Here is a 13,144-nt window from a genome sequence, read left to right as displayed (position 1 = left end):
TTCTGGTGTTAGTTTGCAGAAGTAAGCTATTAAAGTTTGTTTATTATTTTTTTGAGTAGAAAAGAGCTGTAGTCACAGATGCGTTAGGAAACAAAACTCAAAGAATGAAAAGGGAAAACAAAAGAAGGATCCATATAGTAAAGTGTAATATTAATTATTGAGATGAAATCCCTGAAGTGAGAGTGACCAGATGGGAAGCTGCAGATATCATGGCATCATTCAATAATGCTCAATCCTGACTGCATGTTGGAATTTTCTGGAAATTAATTACCCAGTCCTATGCACTGTTTTCTGTTTTAACTGATTTAGGGTGGGGTTCAGGCACCTGCAGCTAGCTAGCTTGCTTGCTTGCTTGCTTTCTTTCTTTCTTTCTTTCTTTCTTTCTTTCTTTCTTTCTTTCTTTCTTTCTTTCTTTCTTTCTTTCTTCTCTTTCTCTCTTTCTCTCTTTCTCTCTTTCTCTCTTTCTTTCTTTCCCTCCCTCCCTCCCTCCCTCCCTCCCTCCCTTCCTTCCTTCCTTCCTTCCTTCCTTCTTTTCTTTTCTTTTCCTTTCTTTTCTTTTCTTTTCTTTTCTTTTCTTTTCTTTTCTTTTCTTTTCTTTTCTTTTCTTTTCTTTTCTTTTCTTTTCTTTTCTTTTCCCTTCCTTCCTTCCTTCCTTCCTTCCTTCCTTCCTTCCTTCCTTCCTTCCTTCCTTCCTTCCTTCCTTCCTTCCTTCTTCTTTCTTTCTTTCTTTCTTTCTTTCTTTCTTTCTTTCTTTCTTTCTTTCTTTCTTTCTTTCTTTCTTTCTTTCTTTCTTTCTTTCTTTCTTTTTCTTGACTCTCAGATGATTCTAATGTCCAGTTTAAGACAGAACCATGGCCATTGTTTTTGGGTACAAAAAACGAGGGACAAGAAATATTAGTGATAAATCAATAGAACTTAATAATTGATTGGTAATGGGGGCAAAGGAGAAGGCAGAAGAGGAGACTGAGGCTGTTAGGTGGGGTATATGGGAGAGTGAATATGCCAAAAACAGAAATGAACACTCAGTAAGAGGAGAAGGACTGGGAAGGCAAACGGCATGGTATGTCTTCAACACAACAATTTTGAGATGCTGGAAGGTAATCTTTCAAGCAGTTAGAAATAAGAACCTAACATTGATAGAAAGTTCAAGTTGGAGATAATCTTTTCACTAAATTAAATCTATTCTTTCTCTCTTCATTTCTTCCTTCCCTTTCTTCTTCTCTCTCCTTTTCTGTTCCTGTCTGCCAGTGTGCCTATCAGCCCTTTGACAAATTAAATATTAGTAGTTATACAGAGGCATAGATATCTATCTACCAAATGGGAAATGCTTTAGTAGTCATTCCAAAGGAATTGAGAGTTGAGGCCTAAATGAAATTAATGGTTAGACATGCATAGAAATATGTCATTGTGTCTTGAAAGGGAAGAGGGCTAATCAATGTCAAGAACTGTATTGAGGTATTTGTCTTTTTAAATCATGAGCAAAGTAAATGTATAAGTAAAATGATACTAACATAGCCTACCCTGCTAAACTTGAAATTTGGATGATTTGTTTATGAATTTTCCGACCTTGATTTTTGTCTGTTGGTCAGACATCGTGATCTCTGATTTCAGTTTTATCCTGGGATGATATTACACTTTAAGAGAACTTTTATACACAGCATATTCTGGGTGAAGTGTCTCACTTAACTAGTGAAAAATAATTGCTGTAGTATGGCACAGAGTACTTGCCAATCCCTTGAGAAAGCAATCAGTATACATTTTATAGTTACATAAAAGATATTTCAAAATATTTAATAAGTTGAGATATGTTATCTGTGCAGTCTTTATCATTTTCTAGCTTGCAATTTGGCACAGCGAAAATATGAGTGTTACAAGATCTTTGGGGTGTTGCTTTCCTGGCCAGAAACCTCTATGGCCAGTGGCACCTTTGCCCAAGTTTTGCTCAGGCCCGCTGAGCTTGTTCTGCCCACTTGGCCTGGCAGGCTGCACTCAGCTCACACTACCGGCCTGGATGCCATGTCTTCCAGGGAGACTGTGAGTCAGGCATGGAATGGCAGGGGGTGTGTGAGTGAGCACGGGATCTGGCCACTGCACAGTCAGATATGTTGGCCACTGCCATGGGATGGGCAGTTCCAGGTGCCAGTATGGCTGCTGGTTCTCCATTCTCCGTGAGGCAGCGGCTGGACCAGGTGCACCACAGGCAGCTTCCCTGGCTGGCACTGGGGGATGCAGTGACACCTGGAAACATGGAGATAATAGGAACCACAAGGCCCCAAAGAGTGAGTCACAGCCCTGGCTTGGGGAGCTTCCAGGTCTGAGGTCCTCAAAGGGCCACAGCTCTTCTCTCCTTCTCTTCGCCTGCAACGTGGTGAGCAAGGGACGTGTTTCAGCCCTGTTTGTGTTACAGCTCTTTTAGCCTCACCAATTGGCTGGTCCTGTGTTCTTGTCCTGTGACCAGGAAGAATGAGGTATGCAGACAAGTGAAGGATGAGCAAGACGAAGAAGAGCTTTATTGAGCAATAGGACAGCACAGAGGAGACCCATAGTGGGCATCTTCTCTCCATGTGTCCTGGTGAATGTTCACCTCCCAGCAGAGAGGGTAGCTCCTCTCTGTTAGGCGGGTTGTCCGGAGTGTTCACCTCCCAGCAGAGAGGGTAGCTCCTCTCTGTTAAGCAGGTCCTCCCAACAAGTGTTCAGTTCTCATCAGAGAGGGTAGCTCGTCTCTGTTAGACAGGTTGTCTGGAGTGTTCACCTCCCAGCAGAGAGGGTAGCTCCTCTCTCTTAGGCAGGTTGTCTGGAGTGTTCACCTCCCGGCAGAGAGGGTAGCTCCTCTCTCTTAAGTAGTTTGTCTGGAGTGTTCACCTCCCAGCAGAGAGGGTAGCTCCTCTCTGTTAAGCAGTCCTCCCAACAAGTGTTCAGTTCTCATCAGAGAGGGTAGCTCCTCTCTGCAACTGGTCATTCCAGCAAGTGTTCAACTAACAACATTGAGGGTCACGCCTTTTTGCAGTCGGTTGTCCCATCATCTGCTTTGCTGTGTCTGAGCCTGGAACTTTATGGGCTTCAGAGGGGAGGAAGTGCCTGCCAGCTGGTCCATGGGCAGCCATGGGTGGTCCCAGAAAAGGCTCCACCAGTTCCCACTCTGATGTGTGGGGCTGACAGCCCAGCACTCAGACTTCAGGCCCTCCCTGGCCTGAAGGTGGGGTCTCACCAGGTCCATCCTCTTCTGCCCAGGAGCCTGTCTGCCTCCTGCCACCAACCATGGCACCCAGGCTGCTCACGCCAAGGGGAATCTGCAGGCCCCAAGCTGCCCTCAGCTCCTGCTCGGCTTCCCCTCCACCCTTGTCAGTGCCCACAGTCTGGAGGAGGCTGAGGCGGCAAGGGGCCGGTGTGTCAGTGCTGCCCCAACATGGGCACACTCAGTCAGGCTGACAGTACCTGGACTCGGCCTCAGCTCTGCTCTGAGATCAGAGCTGTGAGCAGTGGTGGCAGGAGCGGCTGCAGAGGCAGCAGTGGTGGTGGTGGGACCCCCATGCCCCACGTCCCCTATGTCCCGCGTCCCCGAGGCAGCCCACCTGCAGCCAGTATGATGGCAGTGACCGCTCCACATGGCCTGTCGCTGCTGCCATCATGAGGGGTTCACAATTAGATCAGAAGTTCATAACTCACTCTTAACCTCAGTGACTCGTTCTTGCTGTCTTTTCATACTTTTTCCTCCCTCCCTCCCTCCCTCCGTAATACCTCTATTACTATAAAGCTTTCTATATATCTATAAAATAGGAGTAATGATAACATCTTGCAACACTTTTTGAAAACATCGTATATAAGATATATGAAACATTTAGTCTAGTGCATGGAACTCAAGGAGCAGTTATTTCTTTATTCCATTCTAAAGTGTAAGGCTTCTTAAATCAAATTTTAAGACTCAGGTTGTTTTGGGTGTTGTATTTAAAAAGAAATACCATAAACAATTTTTTTTAAAAGTCTTTTTGATTTTGAAGATCTATCCTGACCACAGATGTCAACAGGTGACTCTGTTCAAATTTCATGTGACAGATTCAGTGTCCCCACAGGCCCTGGTTCATATACAGCCTCTGCTGTGGAAGCTACCCCAGATGGTATCTGTGCCATGCTTTCGCCCTCCTAAGCAGTGATACGTCAACTCTGGGACCTCCTTCCCTTTTGTTGTGTGTTGGTGTAGTTGTGCTGTTGACTTAGGCAGGTTGTCTGTCACTACCTGTGTCCCAGTGAAAATGAAGCTAATTATAACAAAGATCTATCATCCACGCAAACTCTGGCTGCCCCATGTTTGCGAAAGTGGCAATAGGATTTGCTGTGGCTCAAAAGGGAATGTAAAGCCCCATGGTAACTCCTTCCCCTCAAACCCTCAGACCAGGCCATTACCTTTACAACCACCCCTCACTCTTCTGCTGTGTGCTGCATTTCCCACGGGACCCCAAAGATGCTGTTTTTGAGCTCTCCTTCAGAGCTTTCATCCTGACACTTACAGAGAAAGAAAGATCAGAGATGACTTCAGCTGACCACCTCATAAATTCTACAGGCACTTTTTAGGGAGGAAGCAGATTCCTAAAGACAGGGGTACCTGCATGTTCCCATTGAACATTCTCTCATTCTCTCCCTGTCTCATTTAACAGCAATACAAACCTTCCCCTTTAAAAATTTTAAGTACATTGTTATGACAAATAGCCCTTTAAAAACAAAACACTCTATTTAAGGAAATGTTAATCAGTTAAAAGAAACAGCCAATTAGTTACATGCTGTTAGTTTTGTTCCCCATGTGACATATTTTCTTGATGTCCACAGAAGCAGCTTATTAATTAGAATTAAATTAGACAAATGGCACCCTCATTTTGTCTCTTCACTTTTGTAGCATGTGATCCTTTCTGTGAATCTGTTTTAAGTGATTCTCAGTTGGCCAATCATATACCTCAACCCTGAGTTATCTACTTAACCTTTAAGAATTTCTCATAAATTCCATTCATCTATGAATGTTACTGGTGGACTTCAATGGCTCTCCCCCATTAACATCTAGCACTACTTAGTATAGTGTACTAAAGGGAGGATTTTGCTCTCAGTACAGCAGTTTGCTAAGGACAGACAAAAGCAGTTTGCTGGTCTTGGTTGGTTCTCTTCCGTACGTTTAATAGCTGTAAGTGTACGTTGAGCTCATCACCTTGTCTTCAGAGTGCCTAGCAACTTGAAACATGATATGGCATCCAAATATTAGAACCATTAGGTTCAAAGATACTGTGCATTGTTAGACTTTAAGAAACAATCTAACTTCTTAAAAGCAAAAATCAGTGTGCAGTTTGTGGCTCCTCCTGAGTTGTGTAGCAAATAATATTCTACTAAATTCCAGGAGCCAGGTCTGTGTTGTGAATGCATCCTGAGAATGTACAGCCTTTGAAAATGGCAAGCGAGCCTGGCAGACACATTCTAGAATATCAGCCATGCCTCTATTCTGACGCATATGCATGCATAGCTTCTCTGCTTTCCATTTAGAAAATAGACTTTCTGGGTTGAACAGTAATTTGAGCTGTGCAGTACCTGGCATTAGTTTAATAAAAGATCATACTCCTCACTTGTCAAAACCAACTTGAGCACAAATGCATTTTGCAGCGCAGCATCGGCAGCTTCAGGTAGATGGCAATGGTGATTAGCTACAGCAGTAATGGAAGGATGCCTCTCTAAGTAATGGTGACTGGAAAGTTCTAATGCCTTTCTCCCCATCTTTCTGCACTTGACATTTCTGTTTTTTGTAGACTACCTATAATACTGATGGTTGTATCTCATGGAATAAAAGTAGAGATTTTCATGATTTGAATCTTAGTCTGTCCTATATTGTGACTTTTTAGTAGACACCCTTGTTTTATGCTTTACTTGAATTCTCTTCCTTTTCTTCCCATCTTCAGAGCATGGCTTAAATTTGGACAACATCCATGACACAATAAGGCAGACGATTCATCTCATTCCTTTTATTAAACTGAGATATGGAGAAGGGAAGTGGGTGATGTGTATTGTTACATCCCTCTGAGAATAAAGATTTTTACTTGCCTCAAGCATTTGTTGGGGTTATTAAGTTTAGCCTTCTCTCTACCTCATATCTTTCCTTTGGCTGGCTGCCTAACATTGACAGACTCTGAGAGTTTGACCAGCAAAAATGATTATATATGCACCACCCATGCTTAGTGAAAGGATTTTACTATATTATCTGGAGTCTTACTTTGTATCATAGGATAATGACATGTATCCTTTTTGTAGTTTGGATCTCGTGGGCAAATCTAGAAAAATTGACATTGGGTCCCATGGGAAAGTCATGATTTTCTTGTCAGTGAGACCAATGTCTTTTCATATATATATATGTGTGTGTGTGTGTGTATTTTTTTTTTACACAATTTCTGTGTACAAGCCCCTGAAATTATTTGTTTTTAACTGTAGTGTGATCAATTTTATTTTCTTGTTTTCAAAGAATAAGGACCCTTTTCAGGATTTTTTTTTTTTTTTTTTTGGAAGAGTATCAAGTCATTACAGTGGTAGAAATTAGAAAAATAGTTCCAGATCCTAAAACATTCTAACTGGTTATTTTAATAAATTTTCCACAGTTCAATAGGTTAATTTCATTACTTGACTTGATCTCCGGAAATAAAATCCTACAGTAACATCCAGTGGTCATTTCTTTGGCTTTTCTTTAAATTTTTTATTTTTGAGATGGAGTTTCACTCTTGTCACCCAGGTTGGAGTGAAGTGGTGCGATCTCAGCTCACTGCAACCTCTCCCTCCTGGGTGGCATATTTTTATACTTGTCAATATTACAAGAAAACTCCTCTGAGTGTGATGATGGCTCACAGCTGTAGTTCCAGCACTTTGTAAGGCCGAGGCGGGAGGATCCTTGAGCCCTGGAGTTCAAGACATGCTGGGCAACATAGGGGGACCTCATGTCTACAAATGATGAAAACATTACCCGAGCATGGTGGTGTGTGGTTGTGGTCGCAGCTACTCTGGATGCTAAGGTGGGAGGACTGACTGAGCCTGGGAGATTGAGGCTGCAGTTAGCTTTGATTGTGCCACTGCACTGAAGCCTGAATGACACAGCAAGACCCTGTCTCAGAAAACGAACAAAAAACTTCAATGCCTGACCAGAAAATGAAGATAAACGAGAAACATACCTGGAAAACATTGAGATGACACTCATACCTATTCTCCAAGTGTATAGGAATTTTGTCTCTCTGCATTCCATTTAGAAATAAGATTTCTGTGTTTAATTTGACTTGTTTAATGCCCTCACCCACGGTGGTTTCCAGATGAGCTTTCTAACCCAGGTCCTTACATGGCAAGAGGAAGCACTTACCCAAGCATCCGTTACCTACTTGCAGATTGTCAGAATTGCCAACTTTTCTTCATTCTTTGGGATAAGAAATGTGATGGTATCCTTTAAAAAATATCCAGTTACAGGGAAAAGGGTATCCTGCTTCTAGTTTTCTTTAATTTCTAATAGTACACACTTATTTTATGCAGCAGCCCTTCGCTGTATTCACATGCTCTTGCAAGAAATTTCAAAACAGAACTTAAATGGGAAGCTGGGCTCTTACAATGGATTTCCCTTCAGGGTTGACAGTTTTTAGGCTATGGACAGGAAAAGGAAGGTAGCTAAAAATGACAGTATTGTACCATTTAATACAGCTATGCATTTTGTTTTTCTAGGGAAATCCCCTAGAAATTTTCATTGCATAATTATAATTTCTCCATTGGATATTGACAAGCAAGTAGTTATTATCAATTTGCATTGTTTGAAACAGCAGAAAGATAAATAAAAAAACTTGTAATATAGTTTTCATTTGTTTCCAGAAAAGTGACATCAATGTATAGTATTTTGTAATCCTCTCACTGTTAGTCAATTTTAAATTATTTTGGCCAGGCACGGTGGCTCATGCCTGTAATCCCAGCACTTTGGGAGGTCGAGGCGGGTGGATCACCTGAGGTCGGGAGTTCAAGAGCAGCCTGACCAACATGGAGAAAACCCATCTCTACAAAAAACACAAAATTAGCCAGACATGGTGGCGCATGCCTGTAATCCCAGCTACTCGGGAGGCTGAGGCAGGAGAACCGCTTGAACCCGGGAGGCGGAGGTTGCGGTGAGCCGAGATCGTGCCATTGCACTCCAGCCTGGGCAAAAAGAATGAAACTCCATCTCAAAAAAAAAAAAAAAAAAAAAAAAAAAAAGAAAGAAAGAAAAATAAATTATTTCGAGGCCAGGCATGGTGGTTCATGCCTATAATCCCAGCACTTTGGGAGGCCAAGGCGGGTGGATCACGAGGTGAAGAGATCGAGAGCATTCTGGCCAAGGTGGTGAAACCCTGTCTCTACTAAAAATACAAAAATTAGCTGGGCGTGGTGGCGTGCACCTGTAGTCCCAGCTATTTGGGAGTCTGAGGCAGGAGAATCACTTGAACCCAGGAAGTGGAGGTTGCAGTGAGCCAAGATTGTGCCACTGCACTCCAGCCTGGCAACAGAGTAAGACTCCATCTTAAGAAAAAAAAAAAAAAAAATTTAAGTACTTCCCACAGCTCCTAGTAATCATCTAGTCTCTGTTGCTACAGGTTGTGATATCTAGCCGGGTTGTTAGAGCCTGTTTTGCTTTCCTAATATTTTTTATCATAAGCAGGCCCCCAGTTCCAGGATCACCAACAAGTTGAATTTGCTGATGAGGTGGAAATTCATTCTCCAGGACCAGCATTGCAAATATGCCTCTCCTAAGCTTTCCTCCTTTGGAAATAATGTGTAAAACTAGGAAACCTTGAAACTGGAAGCAATTTCTGCAAATTAATTTATTTCATATGTCATAGTTTTGCCATTTTTGTAAATTAATGTGTTTCGTATGTCATACCAAGAAATGGTAAAGTTGAGTGATTTTTTTTTTTTCCTCCAAGATTATCCATATACATAATGGTGGAGCTTAGATAGGAATCCAGCTTCCTTGACTCCAAGAAAACCAAACAGAGTTAGAATACACCATCAAGCCAATGGGAACACCATGTGGGAAACGTGAAATCAATACAGAGAAAATACTGGTGATGAGCCAAGAAGAACGAACTTTGTTATGACTTTTTTCTTTTTTATAATCCGAGGATTGTTTTCAAAATCAATTTTAGCTGTGGTTATTTAAAGCCACTTTTCAATGACATGTAACTAGAACACAGTAGGAGAGAAGAGAAAATCTGTAACAGGGATTTTTTTTTTAATTAAAAAAAAAAAAAAAGAAAGAAACAGCAGAATGTTTTGGGGCTTTGAAACATTTTCAACCAGGACATAATTGTAAGAATTCAAGGAAGTATAAAAGATGGAAGCAGTCAGAAAAATAATTAAAATACCTCCTCCTGAACACCATTATTAGTGTTTTCATTTACTTTGTTCTTTGTGTGTGTGTGCATTTTTCATTATCTGCTATCCCCACATACAACTCTATAGTAGGCTTTCGTGGCTGATTATGGCATCATCAGCATTTCTCATGTGATATGATACAGACTTTATAATACTTACTACTTGTATGATGTTTCTTCTTCATGCCATAGTTTATTTCACTGACAGAATTCCCATACTGTTTATTTCAACTACTTATACTCTTTTGCTAAACAAATGATATGATGAATATCTTTGTGCATAAATATTCATTTACATTTTATATCATTCTTGCATGGTAGCTATCTAGATCTTGCAATGCAAGATGAAAAATAAGTGTTTTAAGGAAAGAGGAAGAATGTTAGGAACATTTAAAGGAGCTGGAGGATGTTGAACAAGCTTCCAATGTCTATCCTTCTAGCCTTGGTAATCTTTAAGTCTACATCTTTCTATAAAAATATCCTTTGGTTTGCTGTGACTTTGGAGGCTTCTTGACTCATCTTCTTTTATGCAAATTGTTGAGCTAAGTTTCAAGTAAGACAGCTTACCATATCTGGGTTAGAGAGTCACTTTACCATTTTCCCCTATTTCTATTTCTTGCCAAACCTTCTAATTCAGGGCTATATTTCTTGTCTCTTTAAAATTTCCTAGCATTTCTCTTAAATGTCACTAATTTTAATAGCTCAGCAGTGGCAATACTGCTTTCTGGCAGTGTCCTGATAGTGGCATCAAAGCAAGCGCTAAAATTTTACTCACTTTGATTGATGAGCTCATTTTGTTACAGAGGACAAATTGGATTTTTTTTTTATACTGATAATAAAAATTAATGTGTGATGTTGCTTTTCGGATGTTATTGGATCTCTACCTTAATACAGATTTCAGCAATAAAAGCACTAACAGCTAACTTGACCAGGAAGTTACCTCCTTCCCCTTTAAACTACCCCCAAAAGTAAAAGTTGCTTTTCTAATTTTGTAATCCTATAGTACATTTTAAAAATGTGTGTCTTGATGGTGGTGTGGTTGAGGATGGTGGGGAGAGCAGCGGTAGTAGGATAATAGTCTGTGTTTCAGTTTTCAATTTAACTATGGTGTTTATTTTTTATTTCAGCACCTCCAAGGTTTACACGAACACCCGTTGATCAGACAGGGGTCTCTGGCGGAGTTGCCTCTTTCATCTGCCAAGCTACGGGAGACCCAAGACCTAAAATTGTCTGGAACAAAAAAGGAAAGAAAGTCAGCAATCAGAGATTTGAGGTATTAGGTCCATTGTTCTGTTTCTCTGGGGGAAGAATGTATCTGCTCTGTCTTTGGTTTCTATGTTACTTGGCTTGCTTTACTCTGATAAAAGATGTCACTGATATATGGTATTCCTTACATTGCAAGTGATGGAAAATGTAACTCTAAATGGCTTTTTAAAAAAGGACATTTGAGGGTTCAAGGGCTGATTTTTTGTTCCCACTTGTGCCAGGGCTCAATAGTATTCCTAGGATCAATCTGTCAGTTTCATCCCCAGGTTGCAAGATAGAACTCTGCATCCTGACAGGACCACATTTGTAGGATGTATGAAAGCTTGTCTCTTCCAGAAACCTCTCATCCCATTGGCTTCTATTACATTACTTGTTCATCCCAGAGAAAATTTGTGTGGATAGGCGGACAGTGTAGCCTACTTAATTTAAGCCAATCAGAATCTGCCTCTGTCCTGGGAATGAGAACTGTCCCATCCAATTCCAGGCTTAGAATGAAAGAGTAGTGTTTTCCCAAAGGAAATTTAAATCCTTGTTCCCAAGAAGAATGGGAATGGATGCTGAGCAGCAAATGAAGTGGTCCACTGCCCCTCGCACCTATGTTTTACGAGTAGTGTGAACTAGAATGAGAAATTTGTTCTAGTGTTTTAAAGTACTATTCTGTAAGAAACATACCCAAACAGGTTGATACTACAGAGAAGCCTATTGAAGAAGTTGATTTTCTTTATTCAAGAGAGCTCAGTGCACCGAAGATGGTGAAACATAAATCAGAGATTCTTTTTTGAGTGTTGTGAGAAGGCTTATAGTTTAGAAATTTGCTCATTCTGGAGGAGAAATATAGGCAAGAAGACGTACAGAAAGCTACCCAGAGAGGCACACAATAGCATGCCCATAATTTAAGACATGAGAAGGGTAGCTTTAATTTTAGGGGCTACTAGTACCCCTAAACTGCCTGAAATTGTGAAACTCACCTCCCTTTTATCTGAGTTTCTAATCTCCTTCATGACCTAATTTACAGTTTGGCAGATTAAAGGCAATTTCTAGTTAAAAGAAATATAACAACTACAAAATTCAGAACAATTTTATTTTACTTATTTTCATAGGAACTCACAGGCTGATCAGGGGTTCCAATGTATAGAGAACCTAATTAATTACGTTTCACCATGGAAATTGGATTGTAGTTTACAAGTGAGAAGTTTAAAATTATGTCTGAAAATCAAATACTTGATTATTATTGAAATATAATTTATTTAAATACTTAAATAGTATTTATTTAAATACTATTAAAAAATAGTATCTTCAGTAATATTTGGAAAATGTTTCCTATGTCATGTAGAAAATGATGTATGTATTCATCTTTGCTGCACATTTAAAGAATTTTAAATGAAGTTAATTTTTTGTCAAAGAGAAGTTTGACATCACGCTTACTAATGACAATGACTCCTGACAAAATCATGTAACAAAAATTAAATTATAATACTAAATATTTCAAAGTATGGTCTCTGCTCAGTACATAATTCCCCATATATAAACACCTTGGGAGTAAATAAATTATTTTTACACAAAGCAGCTTCATCAAACTGTATCAAGTCCTGGGTTGAAAATCTTTAATGTATTTAACACTAATATGTTATATATATTATATTATAATATAATTTGTGTGTATATATATATGGTTTCACTAGTCTATATGGCCCATGAGAGCAGTACATGGTGACTGTTTTTGCTCCCTCTTCTATCTCCAGTGCTAAGTATGGTGTCTGGTCCATGACAGGCATGCAATCAATACTGGATATTTTCAAACTGGAAATTACATCACTGGCTTGTAATGTGTGGTATATTGTATGTTGTAAGAGGATAGGTCTAAATCTAGGAAATAGTTCACAAATGTAAACATACAGTGACATTTATTAATAAATTAGTCAACATTTAAATTGGTTTTGTAGTTGCTTTAACCTTTTCCTACACTAAATCATAAAATGATCATAACTTTTTTAAAATTATGGAATGCTTAACAAAGCTTCCAATATGAAACTATGAAACTTTTCTTTCCTAAGATGCATGGTAGATTTATTTTAAAATGTATGCTTTATAGAGTTGAATATAAACTGTAGTGCATTGAGAAATGGGCCATTTTGGATATTTATGTGAATTTTGAACAAAAATGGAATGCACAAAGATTGAAGTGGACATATTTTGAAACTGTTGATGTCCTTTTTCTGTATGTTAATATACACATGCACACACAATATCTGGAATTAAGCATCCCATAAATTTATTTATAAGGCAATCTGAGTTTATTCATAATTTAGGCACATGGGAATATTCACAGTGAAATACAAGAAAAAAAAGGCACAGCTTCTCAGTGAACAGCTGAAGGAATGCAGCATAGTTACAGAAAAGACAGAGACGCCATAGTATTTTATACATATTTGTTAGTATCATCTTTCTTTTTTTTTTTTTTAAAGAGGTACTTGAATTAGCTA

General features: G+C 39.6%; 1 protein-coding gene across 31 annotated transcripts in view; it reads left to right on the top strand.

The window, feature by feature from the left end:
• The window catches only part of PTPRD (protein tyrosine phosphatase receptor type D), a 2,332,079-nt gene that overhangs the window by 1,996,141 nt on the left and 322,794 nt on the right, over positions 1-13,144 (top strand). For all 31 annotated transcript variants that reach the window (XM_073021577.1, XM_073021575.1, XM_073021576.1 and 28 more), the window contains one exon: positions 10,523-10,668. In XM_073021577.1, coding sequence (XP_072877678.1) covers positions 10,523-10,668 — 146 coding nt within the window. The remainder of the gene's footprint in view (positions 1-10,522; positions 10,669-13,144) is intronic.

Source organism: Chlorocebus sabaeus, chromosome 12 (genome assembly GCF_047675955.1).
Source record: "Chlorocebus sabaeus isolate Y175 chromosome 12, mChlSab1.0.hap1, whole genome shotgun sequence".
NCBI lineage: Eukaryota > Metazoa > Chordata > Mammalia > Primates > Cercopithecidae > Chlorocebus > Chlorocebus sabaeus.
This window is presented reverse-complemented; position numbering and strand designations above follow the sequence as displayed.